We start from the raw sequence: 18,207 nt of genomic DNA on the forward strand, positions 1-18,207 counted from the left end.
CATTTCCGCTCCCCTCCGCCGCACCATCGCCCCCAGCCGCGAAGGAAAAGGAGGGAAACTGAGGCACGTCAGGTTTCAGATTTTTGTATTAATACAAAAAGCTCGCATCACACACAAGTCAAAGACCTCAAAATGCGCCGCAGGCTCTAAGGCACCCCTGCCCCTCAGTGTGGACCAGCGAGACGCTTTCTTCCCCAGGGCGCTCTCCGCAGGGGCGAGGGGTGAAGCGCTGGCGAGAGAATTCCTGAGGTAGGGCCAGGCCACGCTCGGTTAAGGCCGCGTCAGCTGCTCACTGCGAGACGTCGCTATGCGGGCGGTCGCGGCAGAACGATGCATGGAGGCACCAGGCGATGGAGCAGCACCTCAGCTCGGCCTGGCGTCGAGACGGTGAGGGAGAATCACGTCCAGGCTTCCCCTTCCAACAGGGCACTCAGGCTATTTGAGTTCAGTGAGGCGGGGCAGCGGGCAGCAATGATCAGAAGAACTCATTGCCTAACTATGCGTCAAGTTCACAACCTGTGAGTCTTACCTGACTGAAACATCGAAAAGTCAGATGTTCTTCCTGAGGGAACCAGTTCATTTCCCCAGTCTTAATATGCAGTGATAGTAATGAGACAAGTGCAAGGGGGAGGAAACCGGATCTGTAGGTTAGCCTCTTTTCTGCTTAGAGGACGGCTAAAGCAATAAACCTGTCAACCTCTGCCATCCATATTTGGTATTTGGTGAACTACCTATCACGTGGATGCTTTTAAAACATCCATTCCGATCCATTAATATCTCTTAATGCAGTTCATTCAGCTTTCCATAAAAACACAAATATGTGGCTTTCATTGATGTATGAGGAACTCAAGGGAACCTTCAGTTCCTCACAAGTTATTATAAAGTTATTTTCACTCTTAAAAGCTAACAGTAATCTGTATTAAAAAGAGAAAACTGTCTAGCCACTAAACAGCATCAACTCTAGAGATGAGAAGCTCAGGGAGTACTAATGTCACCAGGCATATTACACTTAGTGATAACGACAGGGCAAAACTACAGACCTTCAAAAAGTCTGATTCCTCACCAAAGGACAAGCCCACCAGTCCCTGAAGCAAATTCCCCTAGGAAAAAGTAACTTCACAGGCTGCATGCATCCCTCCCGAGCTGCAGGTACAAACAGTGCACCAACTGCAACAAAATATCACCAATACACTGGTAGTGGACAGACACTAGCTCAGAAAGTAAGTCTAAAAAAGATAGACTAAAGTGCTTAAGGCAATTCTTCATATCCCCATTTACTAAAAAAAAAAAAAAAAACCAAAAGAAAACAACCAAAACCAACAATCAGACTAGCTGTTAGCAGCAAAAATCTGACATCTGTGCAAACTATTATATAACAAATTCATCCTTGAGGGGTAAAAAACATTATGTTCGTCTAGGACATCAGTTAAACTAAAACATCACGGTATGATGTACTTCAACCTCTCTTCTAAGTGTTAAAGAAATACTACATATTGCATATCAAATTTACCTTGCAGGCTGCACTACATCTTGCTATAAAAAAGAAATACACCCAACCAACCAAACACCCCCATAACCTTCATAATTTCTATGGTACTATGTAGGGTTTGAAATTACTCGTGGTTCTTTTTCACCACACATAAACTTACTGTAAACGTTCCCATTCTTTCCACAAAGGGAAATTTAAACAGGAACTGTAGCTGAACACCCAATGACTGGGCAGCATGAACAGTTACTAAGCTATTTTGATGCCTATTAAGCATGGTTGTTCAACAGAAGTCTCAAAGCAAGAACCAACCATCTTAATCCTCATCTCCATGAACACCGCCAGAGTCCAAGTATGCAAATCCCACTCCATCACAGACCACTGAATTCATTGCAATTGAGCACTTAAAATTTCTAGCCAGGTATTCATTGCAGTAAAAAGAAATACTCAAAACCACTACACCGACTATTTGATTAATAACGACCTCTGTAGACAGCGTAACAGATTCAGACATTGTTCTTTTAAGAACCACATCACCTCCCAGTACCTTCATTTCAAGATCCAAGACACGAAACTGGCAGAGGAAGGTAAAGCTACAGTAGGTATAGTTTTGCACTTCCCTCTGCAAGAGATTACATATAATTTTGTTCATAATACAAATATTTTGAGATGCTTACATTTCAGATACAAAATAAACATTAAAGACTCAACCATCATGTCAACTTCATGATTTCTCAAGAGAAATAAAACTTTCTACAACATGTATTAAAAAGAAAAATGAAAGTTTCCCTCTGAACAAAACCATTTTTTTACAAGTTTTCAAGGAATTTTTCCTCCTCTTGAGAAATCTTGACAGATGCAAAGCACCCACTGATATTCACAAGATTTAACATGATTAGATGGCCATATTTTTTTACAGTCTAAAAGATACACAGAAGAAAATGCAGGGAAAGGGCCAATTCATTACAGACTATCAGCATGAATTTGAAAGTTTTCACAGGATGTTCACGGTTGGAAAGGACCCAAAGAGATCATTGATTCCAACCGCCTTGCCAGTGCAGGACCTTATAATCTATCTCAGGTCACAGGTGGTGGTTCAGGTGATACTTGGGAAAGGAATCTTCAGTTAGGAAACAGTTGATTCAAGTGTATCTGAAATTATTTCTGGGCTCCTGGACTTGATTAGAGGGATGAAAGCAGACTTAAACAGTCTGCAATACATAATTCTCACCAAAATTGGTTGTTTTCCATGAAGAATATAACGTGTCTATTTTAGCTCTCCCAGTATTGGGAATCATTGGACTATTGTTACAAAGCTTCCAACTAAGAACAGAGATAAGGTACACCCAGGCTCACCATTTCAGTTCATTTGTGAATGCAAACATATGATCTGCTTCTGGATCTGGCAGATGCATGCTAGCTGGCAAAGCATTTGCTCAGTTTCCACATTTGCCCTGCCCTTAAAAAAGGGGAAGAATATGATCTTCTGAAAGGCAGGCTCACAGCCACATATTACATCATACATGGCACAAACTGGAATGCTCTCTGTAGATGCTACATTTCTGCTGGATAAGGAAATCATGAAATTTTTTTACTTCTCCGGTAATCCAGTAATTCTCACTAGGCCAGTCAAAACAGCAAAAATGTGTACTTGGTCTCAGAGAGTACTGCCCTACCAGCAGCCTTGAAGATGGCTTGAGGAAAAGCCAGAATATGTTTCAGCAGCACCTCATTTGCACCCCCAACATCTCTAGGGAGAGACATTTCAACTGAAGCGCTCTTGCCTTTGTTCCCAGCCTCAGCTGCATTGCAGCTTTGCTAGTGGCAGACAAATATTCAGTTTGTCATTGACAGCTGACAATGTGAATTGGTCATTATTAGAATTCAACTGGAGTCATGTCACAAGACTGCAAAGCCAAGAAATGACCCAAAATTAAGAGCTTCTGAAAGAGCAGTACCATGCTCAGTTTTAAAAAGCTTTGGAGCAGTGGGTCTGAACCTCTTAGCTGAAATACTTCCTAGCTCAATGCCACACTAGCATGCTGAGCCTTCACTGAGAGATAACAAAGTTTTCTAATACCTTTAAATCTTTACACTTTGCCATAATTTGTGATAAATAGGTTCTGAACTCTAAATATGTGATATTTAAATGTGTTACTAATGGGAAATAGGAGCATTCTGAAAAAATAATCAGACTGTTTTTACTGTGTTTTTTTCATAGCAAGCCTACAACTTTGTATGATATTTCGCTTTTTGAAATGATCCTGCTATTTTGCCAGGCTAGGCTAGCAAATCAATTCTTTTGACAGGATGTTTGGTATCACAAGTTCTAATGTGAAGCTCAGTAATAATAAAATACACAGTCAAGTAATTCATATTAGGAGATCTAAGAAAGTGGATTTGTTATATTCTCCATAGAAAAATAACAAAATTAATACTCAAGTCCATAACAAAATGTTTAAATACCGTATTAGAAAGTTATATAGCTACAGTTCTTGATTCATCCACTTATTTTTCAAGTAGGCAACAGTTCAGTATTCTGACTGATATTTCTGTCTGGATTCACATTAAGTTGCTAACACTTCAGCACCAAACCTTTGCACTGTCAATACCCAGGTCTAAAACAGCAGCAGGTAGCAAACCCAGTTTAACTGAATGCTCACAAGCATCTGTGAATTAGCAGCTACACAGAAAAAAACCTTTCACAAAATAGAAGTGTTCAATAGATATTACTGGGCAATATTGTTTAAGCTGCTTGTTGAACCACTCAATCCATTTTCACTTCTCTGGAGTGTTTTCACAGCACTTGGCACCTGCAATCCAGTACTCACTGTAAGCCCACCACACCAGATCTAAGGGAGAAAAAAAAAATTGAAAAATAAAATAAATATTCTGAACATCATGAACCATCTGCATTTCTCTTCTCCTGTCCCACAACTGACCTAACAAAACTTGTCCTGCAGCTCCATTTGTCTTCTCTTGCTCTCCAGTTACAGCACTCTGTAAAACATGCTAATAACATAGAAGCTAATCTTTACGACCATGAAGTCTAAGATGCTTCACATACTACACTGGCATGCCTCTATAGTCAGGTGTAAGAGCTAATACTAAGACTTGCTTCTAATAGCAAAATATTTCTTGAGACCAGCGTTATAGCTGCAAGTACTTACAATGACAAATTAACACAAAAGCTACAGATTTGTGTTATATGAAGAACTCAAGGGAAACCTTCAGTTCCTCAAGTTATTATGAAGTTATTTTCACTCTGAAAAGCTGCTAAGTAATCTGTATTTAAGTAAATCAATCTCATTTTGGTCCTGCATAAGAAAATTCCTGTCTATCCACCAAACAGCATCAACTCCAGAGCCGAGCAGCTCAGGGAGTACTAAAGTCATCAGGCATATTATGACTTTGTGATAACAACAGACCAAAACTACAGACCTTCAAAAGGTCCAACCTATTGCTAAATGACAACCCTCCAGGCCCTGAAGTGAATTACTCTAGGAAAAAGTAACTTCACAGGCTGCACGCATCCATTTCTAGCTGCAGGTACAAACAGGGCAACAAAACATCACCAATACATTGTTAGTGGACAGACACTACCTCAGAAAAAAAAAGTTGTTGGGTTTGGGTTTTTTTAGAGCCTTAAGTGCTTAAGGCAATTCTTCATATTCCCATTTACTAAAACACAACAATCAGACTAGCTGTCAGCAGCAGAGCACTGACATCTGTGCAAGCTATTATAGGAGAAATTAATCCTTTAAGCATAAAATATGTTAAGTTCATCCAGGACATCAGTTAAACTAAAACTTGCATTTTCTTAAGTCACAGTAAGAAGAAAGTTTGAATTACTTCAAAGTGTTAAATTACATTTTTATATCGTGCATATCAAAATTACCTTGCAGGCTGCACTACATCTTGGCAAAAAAAGAGACAACACAAAAAAAAAACCCAAAAACAAACAAAAAAGCCCAACCACCTTAACAATTTGAATACTCTTATATAGGGTCGGTTCTCTCTCACTACACATTGATTTACTGTAAACATTGCCTTTCTTTCCAAAAAGGGAAATTTAAACAGTGTCTGTAAGACTGCTATCACAAAGCACTAGGGGCTATATGAGATGCAGACTAACAGGCTGAAGTGGGTAAATAAGTACTTCCTTGGATGCCTTAGGAACTGACTTAATGACTCAGCAATGCTGGAGGAATGACTAATGCATGTATCTTAACAGTCCTGAAGCTATTCTGTTTGCTATATTTGAAAATGACCAGAAAGACAACTTTACTCATCTCCAAATAAACAGCTATCAAAAGCTGACTCCTCTTGTCAGTACCTCTAGCCAACAATAGAAACTGTGAAGGGATTCTGCCTGATAAAAGTGAAAAGCCAGGTGTTTGGAAATGTTAGATGCAAGGCTGCCTAGGCAAGTTACTAATTTTCCATTCTTCCTCTGTGCCCAAAATTATAACTTTATTATCAGCCTAATTGCTGTTTCCTTCTGTATGCTGAATTACAAGAGGCTAGAGAACAGTGCCTGGGCAGCTGAGCTTTTAGTATGAACTGGCACACTAGCCTCCTACAGATCCCTAAGTCTTCCCAGACCTACATACTTGATGGCACCTCATAATGCAGCTGAGGCTTCCAAATGTAGCTACTTAAGTTATTGAAAACATTAAAGAAAAAACAGTACACAGTAACAAATCCTCTCTTTGTGCACTTTGTGCAAGGTTTGAGTCTTCAGAATTTAAGCAAGTTTTCACAGATAAGCTTAAACCCACAAAAAAAATACGCAGAGTAATGCCTGGCATGAAAATCCTACTGAGCTTTTAAAGGTTTGAAAGCCAGAGCCTCACATCTCAGAGGGGAGCATCTGGTGCTACTCTCTTGTGATACCTGCTCTAACATCTTGCAGCAACTTAGGATGCCATCCGTGTTAGTATGGATCAATGATTGTACCAGAGTCACGGTACAACTACAAGCTACTGCAACATACAACTAATTTACCAAAACTTAATTACTTTTATTTACACAGCTGACACATCCAGGTGCAGAGTTCTCCTACTGGACTGTTATTCTAAAGCACTACATGAAAGAACAGCTGAACACTTTTTTAACATTTCCTATCACCAAAAAACAGTGTTCCCAGTTTCCTCCTTTAAAAAACAAAATGGTCTTCAGTAAACTTTATTTTGTGCTATAGACTGAATAAAATATTCTAGATACTGACCATGAAGCCTGGCAATAATGGCTGGGTAAACTTTGTTCTGAAGGTGTGTAGCAGCTCCTTTGAATTTGCATTATAAAATGCAAGTTGACCTAAAAGAGACAGAAAACAGGCTGAAATGCATGTTTAAATGCTATTGCTATGGAATTTTCTGTAAAATGGATTTTCTTACAGGGAAAAGCTTCCAGAAGATACTAAATGCTGCCCACATAACTGTAAAATTCTCAGTTAGTAACTATATGTCACATAGATGAACTTAGGTCACCTGACATTACAAGCACTATTACACAAACAGCTCTGGGCCTTACTTTCCTAAGAGACTAAATCTGTCTGTAAGTAACGTACTACTTCAGCCTTGTATCCATGCTTCAGCTTGGCATGGATAACTATGTTTTTAGCTAAATCTTCTAAGACTGCAATTTACCTCCATCAAAGTCGCAGTATACTCCTATTCTGTCAGGAACAGGTATATCTAGAGTCTTTGTTTTATTATTATGCTTTGCTGAAAATGTAGTTTGCAGCCAGTTGTTGATATGGATGCACCAACTTGAATTAGTCTTTCCCAGCTGGTCAAATTTCCCCAGGTTTCTATACGTTACTCCCACGCTGTAGGATTTGCAGTCCTTCTGGGCTCTCACCTCCCAGTAATGCTGTCCACTTTCAATAGCAGTGTCTCCTACAAAAATACCCAACAAAACATTTAGCCACTATAATTGTGTACCTTACAATGATTGCTTCCTTACAGACATGAGTGATGTCTTATATTTCAAGGTGAAGTTTTAGAAATAGAAAAGTCTAAATATAACGAACCAAGAAAATTAATGCATTAAGAAAATAGAATAAGACCTTTTTTACTAATACTGCTTGAGATGGGATACATTTAATGTCAATTCACATTTAATAGCAGTGAACATTAGCCACTAAGGGCCTTGTAGTAAAGAGCTTCCACAGACTCGATTGCACTTGCTGTAGAACAAAACTGAGGTGTCACAGAGACAGAACTACCTCTGTGCAGGACAGCATCAAGTACATAGCCTTGAACAATACACATTTTCATGCAAATTCTGATTTAATCTGCCAGAAATAAAAAGTTCACCTTACCCAACACTGTGTACGATTCACCAGTAAAATGATCTCTGCTGCTACGCACTGAGGATCTTGTGCTAACAGATGTCCTCTTTGGAGATGGTGCACCACTTCTAGAAGACATGAACATTTGGACACAATTACAGAAATGCACATTCAAGTTTCCACAGGTGTGTTAGGGTGCAATAAGCACACAGAAATTACACAGGAGCTCAGCCACTTCATAGCTCTAACAATAAGCAAGCACAAAAACTGAGAGATGCCAGCCAGAAAAAATATAAGACACTTAAAAATAGTTCAAAGCAGCTGAGAAATTAAACAAGAGGGAAAAAAAATAAAGCAGATGTGTGGCACATCGTTTGAATGAAGGTGTGCACTGTGTTGGACTTCAAATTTGTTGTTTCTGGCTTTCTGCATGAGATTTCCACTAGGTCTTACAGATCAGCTACAAACAAACATGCAAATGAGTACACTGCTGATACTCAATGTTGAAATGCTTAATTTTCACTGGCATTTAATTATTGGCAAATGGGAAAATATCAGTTGTATTAAAGCCAGGTCTTTCAGAACGTGTATGGATTATATAAGCAATAAGTGAACTACCAAGAAAAAGTATACCTAACGAAGCATAAAAGGAATAAACTTGTGATAACTTTATTTTGAAATGCACACATTGACAACACCGCAAAAGCAAAGCGTCAAATCTGAAGACAATTTATATTAAGAAAAAGAGAACCACTGTTTTTCTTCTTAAAAAATTACCAAACACCTAAAGTATATTGCAGAATAGGGACTTTTTTCCACTTACATTAAGACTATAGAACAGAGATTTTGTCAACGCATTGTGCTGAGAAGCATAAAGTAACTCCTCAAGAGTCATCATCAAATTTAAGTCTAATCACAATCAAGAGAGGCCTAGATTTTCTAATGATACTTTTCAAAAGCATTCTCAGGAAGCAGAAACAAAACCATGAAGACACACTTTGTTTTGAAGAATATTTAATCAGCAATCAGTGGCATAAAGGAATAATTTTACTCCAATGAAGTTTTCAAAAACATTTCCCTTTACCTCAGTTATGCCTTCAGAAAGAATTCCTAGCAATTTAATCATTAAATATGGAGGCTATTACAGTGACTATTAAACATCAGGTAATCATGTCTGATTATTATTTTAAAAGACAATCAGTATCAAGGAATCTGAACTTCTCAAACACAGCTAGTTTAATTCTCCTGACCAAAAAAAAAAAAAAAACAACTCAAACAAACCCCCCAAGAAATCTCACAAAACCTTAGAAGTACAAATCACTCTTCTCTCACAATCTTTCCTTCAGCTGCAACTTGTTAATTACTACTTATACGTCCACCAGTACAGCGAAATTTAGCTTGTTTCCTTTCTGATTCATTCAACAGTGTTTTCAGGCTTTCTGGAATTGTTCTCAAAGATCAGGTCTTGAAGAGGTACGAAATACTCCTTTTGCCTAATCCCTTAATTAAAATACAGTCACAATGGGAATCAAAAACTGAGTGGTATTAAGTTGTCATACATAATTATTCTAGAATTTCAGGTTCATCTTCATAACAGTGTGGTTTATTCCAGTTTCAGAAATCTACAAGAGATCACTGATGAAAAAGTTGTCTACTTCATTACCAACATTTTGCCACATTTGCCAATGCCAGAAGACAATTAAGCTTCTAAATTGCTTGCAAGAGCTACTTGAAGGGGCTCACTGTGTTTTATGCAGGTGTACCATAATAAAATTCTAAAGCTACTTTTAAGAAGAAGCTGGAGTTTACTTACCAAAGAAAAGGTAACAAGCGGCAGCATGGCGGGGAGGGGGGAAAGAGCCAAAGCCAAAAATTAAAGCATAATTTCACACTTTGCAGATTTAATCCTGCTTCAAATGCATTAGAGATCATTCACTCACACTTCCAACAAAAGCTGCCCAAGTTTTTCTATTAGACTCAGAATGACTGAGTTATGCAGGAAGCAGTGTGGCCATTTAGAGATGGCTGTAAGAAAAATGCAGGTATTTTGATAGCATTCCCTCAAAGCGAGGAAGACAAAAAGTTCCTCAAAATATTTTGCTCAAGTCTTCTATAAATGACCACTGCATGGGCTTTGTCAACTCAAAAATCTAACAGCCTTTAACAGTTCAGACAACAATGTTAAGAATCTGGCACTAAAGAATTGAAAAAAAATTAATTTGTTGGGATGTTACTGTTGGTTGAGATGTGGGTTGTTTTGGTTTTGTGTTGTGTTTTTTTTTTTTTGGAGGGGGTGAGGTGGTTTTGTTGTTGTGGTGGTTTGGGTTTTGCTTGTTGGTTTTGTTTATTTATTTTCCCACAGTGTTTAAGTGTCCCTTCCAATAGAGAAAGGCAGGATCTTTATTACAGTAAGCCAGTTTGATGCCCATTTTCCAATGCAGCAGTCTTCAGCAGCTGTTACATTTCTGCCACTGGTCAGCAGTCAGTTATTCTGGTCTTGTGCATACAATTGTTGCCTTCAGCACTGCAGTCAGTATCAGTTTTCTTATCTATTTCAAAGAATAAAACTTGTTCCAAGAAATAAATATTCTTCTTTTGGAGAAGAAATATCAAGGAGAGGTACCGAAAGCTACCCAGAGACACACTTCTAGTCCAATAAATATGCTGCACATGATTAAGCATTTCATTGCCATTGTGTCTTTCCAACCCTTGGAAGCTGCACATTTGATGTTTAAGACAATTATATGACAGCTTCTTCCATGAACTATGGAGCTGGATTCAAATCCTCCATCTAATGCAGATAACACTGTACAAAAGCATCCTGCAAGAATCAAAGTTTATCTAAATCTCCTGGTAGAAAAGGTCAGCCTGAGATACAAAGCTGAACGTATATGACCATGCTCTCCTATCAAAGTAAAAGCCAGAACCAAGGACGTTCTTTATTGACAAGTACAAAAAGACTCTCCACTTCTTAAGTGGAAGTATCTCCAAGACAGTATTAAAACTTAATCAGATATTGATATGCATTGTGTAGCAGAAGTATTGACACTGCACAGCTTCCAGAGCTTATTTCACCTGAAGAATAAACAGAAGAGTAAAACCTACCAGAAATTAGGACCCTGGGCATTTGTTTTGTTCCCGCAACTTTTAAACCAGTGAAAAAAGCAAGAGAACAGAAGAGAAGCAATTTCTCAAATACGAGTTTTGCTGGAAAAATAATTTAAAAAAAAAGTACACTGAAAAGCACAGTTGCACAAGGAATGGCAGAGTATTTTAGCTGCCTTTACATATCAAGAGGAGGCTGTCTAATTTGAACAAGTGGATCCACAGGTGGAATTGCCACAAAGCTTTCTATGTATGCCAATAGGCTAAACTTTGATTTTGTAAATTAAGAACAGTTGTTTCTTCTCTCCTCGTGCCTATTAAAATCTATAGCACAAGTTCAGAGCCAAAATGGTTTTAGGATTCAAAAATAAGAACTAAATAACTTCACAGTTCTCAGAAAGGAACTCTGCTGCATTTGTAAACAACTCAGTGTGCCAGCATGTGCCAGAAAGTTAAATAAGCACCGACATATCTTCAGATAACAGGGATCTTTGTATCAACACTAAATAGTATAATGCATTTCCAACAATTGCAAATCAGGTTTCACATACACTAGGATGCATCCTTCCACAGAAGCTGTTTTCTAGTCACTAGAAAATAAATGCATCATCTTTGCAAATCCAAACCAAACTCCAAAATAATTTTTATAACAATGTGTACTGTTACTGATAAAGGCTGTTAGACTTATTTCCCATTGTATCAAGCAAAGTAGCATGGACTCCCAGCAAAACTAGGTGCTAGATCCTAGGATTAAGAAGTTTATTATCACCTTCTATTGCTCTTCAGCAGAAGATTCTGGCCACTGTCAACAGAAATTAGTAATCATTAAACAAATGTTAGAATCATAGAATCAACCAGGTTGGAATAGACCAAGATCATCCAGTCCAACCTAGCACCCAGCTTCATCCAGTCAACTAGACCATGGCACTGAGTGCCTCATCCAGGCTTGGATTTCAACACCTCCAGGGATGGTGACTCCACCACCTCCCTGGGCAGTCCATTCCAATAGCAAATCACTCTCTCTGTGAACAACTTCCTCCTAACATCCAGCCTATACTTCCCTCAGCACTGTGTCCCCTTGTTGCCTGAGAGAAGAGACCAAGCCCCACCTGCCTACAACCTCCTTTTGGGTAGCTGTAGACAGTAATGAGGTCACCTCTGAGCCGGTTTTATTACTACAGTAAATTATCCTTACTTGTGAGATGCCAATGTAACATCCTCTATCATACTTCTGACAGTATATGCCTTTAGGGAACATATCTGTTCATAAATTATCTCAAGCAGTGCTCTTTACACCAAAGAGCACCCTGCTGAAAGTCAATTTGTTGTAGTCGAAGAAAAAGTAGCCAGCTCTGTGGGCAAGCTATGAGCAATGGACACTGTTCACACCATGACTTTGGCAACGCTTTTGACTACTTTCCACACAGTAACCTCAATCCTCAAGAAAGAAGATATAAACTAGGTAGTGGGTGGTGTACAGAACCAGCTGAACATCAAGCTCCCAGCTATGGATACTGTTTTCCAGATGAGAGAACTCCACACAATACAACAAGCTAGGGGACAACATCAGGAAGAGCAATTTTGCAGAAAAACATATGGGAGATTTGGCGGACAATAGCAGACATCACACTGCTCTGTGCAGAGGTGGCAAATCACATCTTAGGCTGTAGCAGCAAGACAGCAACAAGGAGGCAAAATCAAGTGGCTGTTCCTCTTGATTTTCCACCTGTTGGGCCGAGTCTGAAGCCTTGAGTCCAAGTCTGGGCTCCTCAGGACTTGACAACGACATACTAGAGCAAGTCTAGTGGAGGACAAACAATATGATTCAAAGGAAGACAATTCAGTTTCTTGCAGACAAGAGCTTATGGCAGTTTTTAATGATGTTAATGGGAAGGCATAGAGAAGATTGATTCAGGCTTTTCTCGAAAGGGTGCACACTGGTAGCTCAAAGGCCCCTGATACTCACTGCATGACAGGAAATCCCAGTGAGGTATCAGGGTATTCCTGCCCTTCCATGAGGCTGGCCTGAGAGAGGTCCAGCAAGCTGGCATTCTTCATTCTCACATGTTTTCAAGGCTCAGCCACAGCAGACTGATCTTACAATGTTCTTCCTATCACACTCAGTGATTCTGAACAGCACTCACCTAAGTGCCTAACCTTCAACAAACTGCCAAGAACTCTGCTGAAGTTCCTTAAGCATGTTTCCTGGATGGAAACAGTTGGTAACTATGTTAAGGGCTGCATTTTTACAAGAGTTACATTCCACTGTCCATTTTCTTCTATTATCTTTTTTTTCCACTGGTACCTTTCTGTCAATGAGATTATGAGATAAACTAAAAAAATCTGCAGTACTAGTGTGCTGGTTTTGGCCTAATTAGAATATTTAATGAAACAAATTAGATCATTGGCTGCAAAAAGAAAACAATAGTGGTGTCTATATCACTCATTGGTTCTGCTAAGAGACAAAAAAAGTCAAAAGATAAGGGGCACCACTTCTTCAGTCCATGTGCCTGGCTGCATCTTGACTTAACTTCTCTGCATGAAACCTATGTAGCCTGATCAAACCATTTCCTTTTAACTCCTTGTCGGCTTTTGACATCTCACCTCAGATCTTGTTGTGGTAGGCCTGATAGGCCCAAAACAGGCTTACACATGTCCTGCCTTGCTTAGGCATGTTTTTCTGCTCAACCAGAGAGGCAAGCACAGGAAACGGACACAAAACTTGGAGCCAGAGAGTCTGGCCTGCCCAGGGTCCTGTGGTGTAAGGTACACACACTTAGCTTGTGCCTGCCCAGTGCAAGGCCTGTGCTTTTCCCAAATTAGGGAAAAGTGAGCCTGTAGCTTTGCCTAATATGGTATGGTTTGGCTAACTGCTGTCCTGATTGGCTATTCTTGTGTTCAAAGGGCAATTAATCTTGGCCCACATTTTCTAAAGGAGATACGCAGGTGAACAACCTGCTTTTGCTTCCCTGCTCTTTGCCATGCTCTCTCTGCTGTGCCCAGCCCTGCTGCTATTGCACACTGCCTTATTGCTTGCCTGGTAAACTTCACTGCCGTGAGTTACAAGGAGCAGACTCTGGATGCCTGCACGTGGTCAGCCTGTGTGGCCAGTGTGACATCATGCTGAGACTGCACAACATCTGCCTTCTGCACCTGAAAGTCCTGTTTAGAATTCCTGGACATATACACAGATCATCCAGAAGAAGCCAGGAGACAAGGTCAGGGATTGTCTGCATCTTTTTCCCAGAAGCCAGGAAGATTCAAGTCTCAACATCCAACAAGACAGAGTCCCCTGAAAGCATTTGGGCACTGTGTGGACTGTGGCTAGCCCCCACGAGGGTAATAATAATAATTTGTGAGAAAATGCTTAAATGCCTCTTTGTAATTCTGTACTGCCTTCTGCTATAGAGCAGAAAGAGCTTGAGCCCATCTAGTGGGCAAGCAGCATATTGACTGCAAGCACCTTCTCTTCCAGTTCAATTAATGTTTATATGTATTTGCTGGTTATTACTAGATGTAGGTATTATCCATAGAATGTTTCCATGACTGTGTAAGAATTGAAATATTATTAAAATTAGTGTTCAGGGGTGGCGAGAGTTCTGAACATCAAAATTAATAAACAATATTAATTTTGGAACATATCATCTCACATCAGTTAATCTCCCCTCCCCAACAGGTCTCTGCAGATTTATCATATGAGCTGTATGGAGGTTCACTTGGTTATTTCTGAGATAAGGAGTGGAGTGGAAGGGAGGAGGGTTGGTCAGGAGCCCTCCCGGGCAGTCTGTCTGGGAGGAATTCTGAATTTCTGTATTACTTCTAACTTGCATATAGTTGTAATTACTGTGTACATATGTGCTTGTAAATAAGTGCTGTGCTGTAAATACATAGCTTCATTTTACTTCCAGCCAGCTGAGCAAGTCTGGTAAATCTCTGCAGTGGGGAGGAAACTACCAAACCACCACAACTATTATTATTTAACCTTAGTTTTTCAAAAGGACAAAGAAGCCAGCAGTTTCCTTTTTTTGACAGCAGAAAAGGTGTCTGTTCACCAGTACCGACCTGCTACACTACTAAACACAGAATTGCTTACCTGCTGACATTTTCTTTATGTACTGTATAGTGTTTATGTGGCAAGACTGTGGCAGTAGGAGGACTGCAGGTGTGACCTCTATAAGAAAATGCCAGATGCTGCCCCTGAACCAGTAAGTGACTGTGGTAGAGTCTCATTGATAACATTTAAGGAAGGATAATAAATGCTGCCCAAGAGCAGCTGGGAGCAGAGTGAGAAAAAAGCTACCCTGCAGCTTGAGGAAGACTCTATAGCGGAGCTGGCAGATGTGCCCTGATGAAAGCTGCAGCCCATGGAGAGCCCAGACTGAAGCAGGCTCCTGATATGACCTACAGTCCTCTGAATAGAGTAGCCTAGAGTGGAACAGTTTGCCAGCAGCACTTGTGGCTCCATTTGAAAAGCACACTGGAGCAGTCCACTACTGAAGGGCTGCATTTTCTGGAAAGGATCCAGGATGAAGCAGTTTGTGAAGGACTTGCACCTGTGGGAAGGGTCCACATTGGAGCAGCTCATGAAGGACTGTCTCCCATGGGAGAGACCCAACACTGGAACAGAGGAAGAAGGTGAGGAAGTAGGAACAGCAGAGACAATGCATGGTGAACTCACCACAACCCCCATTCCCCATCCACCTGCTCAGAGGGAAGAGGCAGAGAACTCAGGTGTGAAATGGAGCATGGGAAGAAGGAAGGGATGGGGTTAAGACACTTTAAGCTTTGCTCTTATTTCTCATTATGCTACTCTTTTGATTAGCATTAAAATAATGTAAATTTCCCCAACTCAAATCTGTTCTGCCCATGACAGTAGAGTTATCTACTTGTCCTTATATTGACCCACAAACTTTTAATTATACTTTCTCTCCCACTGACCAGTTGAGGAGGAGAATCACAGAACTTTAGAGGCTGGAAGGGACCTCCGGAGATCATCAAATACAATATCTCTGCTAAGACAGGATCACCCAGGGTAGTTCACACAGGAATGCATCCAGGCAGGTTTTGAAAGTCTCCAGAGAAGGAGACTCCTCAACCTCAGGCAGCCTGTTCCAGTGCTCTGTCACCCTCACTGTAAAGAAGTTTCTCCTCATCTTGCATTGAAACCTTCTATGTTCCAATTTGTAGCTGTTGCTCCTTGTCTTGTTACTGCTGACCATCAAAGAAGAGACTTGCCCCATGCACCTGACACTCACCACTCAGATACTTGTACAGTGATACAAAGTATACAGAATTGAGAGAGCAGCTTAATGGACGCCTGGTGGCTAGAGTCACCTACAAATTATTTGAGCACCCTTTAAATACATTTGTTAGGGTAATGTTCAAACTAAGTAAATGCTATCTAATCATTAAGACACGTTTCTAATAGCTTCCACAAACAGTCTCCACATCTGCATGACAGAGCAAGAGAAAAACACTTCCGCCAAAGCAAGACTTCTGAATGAAAACTCCTTTGGTGTCTCAGTTTTAAAGGGCTTTAATTCCTCCCTGCCCTATTCCCTTAATTGTCAGCCGAGACATCTCAGATAACAAACATTTACAAAACAGAGTTCTTACCTTTTATTTTCCTTCCCTTTCATTTTTTCTTGACCTTTGCCTCCAGTAGGATCCCATTCAACATAGGTATCTTCAACTTTCAAGTTCAGATGAGATGAAGTACTGTCCAAACTGAACACAAATGCTGATCAAGACAAAATGAAAAACAGTGAAATGGTACAATGCTGTCTCTCAACAGTGGGTGTTCACAAAAAATTACAGAAGCAGTAATCAAACTGTAGCAAAGAAACATCGTATTTTAGCCTACTGTTTTTAATCAAGGTAATGTACCCTTTATATAAATCCCAACTATCTACTTCCCACTGCGTAGATTGCATCAAACTAATTTTTTTCATCTTTATAATGATTGAGTACCAGCAATTAAATTCAGACAGTTACATCCCACTCTCCAGGATCTAACAAATATGAATGATTAAAAACAGGTATGCATGTTTTCCACATTGTAAATTTAGCATTCTTCAAGTTTCCAGTCCTTACTAATCATATGGTGTTAGACAGAGTAGCACAGAGGCAGACAGTGTTGAACTGCAGACACAAGAACAGTTGAGAATGCACACAACTGGAATGCAGACAGGAACAGTTGAGAATGCACACAACTGGAAGAGACTTGGTACATGTTGCAGTCCTTCATCCAAAATGAATACATTATGTCAAGCTCCCCATTCTGTAAGTGTCCTAATACTATCAGATATTACAGGCCAATTCTGAAAGAAAGTGTACTTGAGATTTTAAGGGTTTAGAACTCAACAGCACACAAGTCTAAAAACCAGTGAGAGTAGTGAATGAGAATAGTGAGTTTATATGGACTCATATGTAAACGAACTGAGATCAATGTTCATACAGAAACAGCAAAAATATGGAAGTATGATAACTGCCCAAACGATCGTAACTATTGAACAAGAGGACAGTCTCAACGTGTGCCAGGGGAAGTATAGGCTGGCTATTAGAAGGAAGATCTTCACAGAGTGATTTGTCATTGGAATGGCCTGCCTAGGCAGGAGGTGGCATCACCATCCCTGGAGGTGTTCAAGAAGAGGCTGGATGAGGCACTTAGTGCCATGGTCTATTTAATTGAATAGGGCTGGGTGATAGGTTGAACTGAATGATCTTGGAGGTCCCTTCCAACCTGGTTAATTATATGATTCTATGATCTTTAACAGTCCTAGAGTAAGGAATGTAAGTGGCTATTAAATGGATCCTATATATTGGATAACAAGAAGCAATATTAAAATTGTTTAAGAAAAATTAACGGAATGCTTGTCAGCTCATTCAAATTGCATGTAGCTTTGTTCTTATGAAATAACATTCACAAGTATATTTTAATTATCCAGTTCATATCAGTCATTTTGTCCTTCACTCTTAAGGACAATTAATTAAAGCCTGAGGATCATTATCTCCACCACAGCAGTGAAGATTTGCATTGTCACAAAGCATCACTTCTCATAATTATTTTTATTTTATTTACAAAGTGATGTTAAGGAGCCACTATCGTCAGACCAGACGATTTCTAACACAGCGACTTAATTTCTGTAATTTAGAGGTATCTCTTTTTAAGTATTGACAGTGATTAGAATCTACAAAAAGTTAAACCAATCCTTTGCAGCATCTTCTGTTTACAGAAAGCTAACACCTGTCACGTGCTAAGTACCAATAATGACTGAACTTTTAGATGTCCTAACAGTCCTACTCATGTTCAGCCACA

The 18,207-nt window shown here is 39.7% G+C and overlaps 1 protein-coding gene across 5 annotated transcripts in view; it reads right to left on the bottom strand.

The window, feature by feature from the left end:
* Positions 1–68: 68 nt before the first annotated feature.
* Positions 69–18,207, bottom strand: part of FSD1L (fibronectin type III and SPRY domain containing 1 like) — a 34,891-nt gene continuing 16,752 nt past the window's right edge. The window contains exons 9-15 of one of the 5 annotated variants that reach the window (XM_064176875.1): positions 16,506–16,629; positions 11,659–11,691; positions 7,815–7,912; positions 7,138–7,389; positions 6,717–6,805; positions 4,429–4,498; positions 69–4,338 (exon numbers count right to left, since the gene is read on the bottom strand). In XM_064176875.1, coding sequence (XP_064032945.1) covers positions 4,265–4,338; positions 4,429–4,498; positions 6,717–6,805; positions 7,138–7,389; positions 7,815–7,912; positions 11,659–11,691; positions 16,506–16,629 — 740 coding nt within the window. In that variant the 3' untranslated portion in view covers positions 69–4,264. The remainder of the gene's footprint in view (positions 4,339–4,428; positions 4,499–6,716; positions 6,806–7,137; positions 7,390–7,814; positions 7,913–11,658; positions 11,692–16,505; positions 16,630–18,207) is intronic. The other 4 variants (XM_064176878.1, XM_064176877.1, XM_064176876.1 and 1 more) reach the window with 4 other exon arrangements.

The sequence above is a fragment of the Pogoniulus pusillus genome, chromosome Z (assembly GCF_015220805.1).
Source record: "Pogoniulus pusillus isolate bPogPus1 chromosome Z, bPogPus1.pri, whole genome shotgun sequence".
Taxonomy (NCBI): Eukaryota; Metazoa; Chordata; class Aves; order Piciformes; family Lybiidae; genus Pogoniulus; species Pogoniulus pusillus.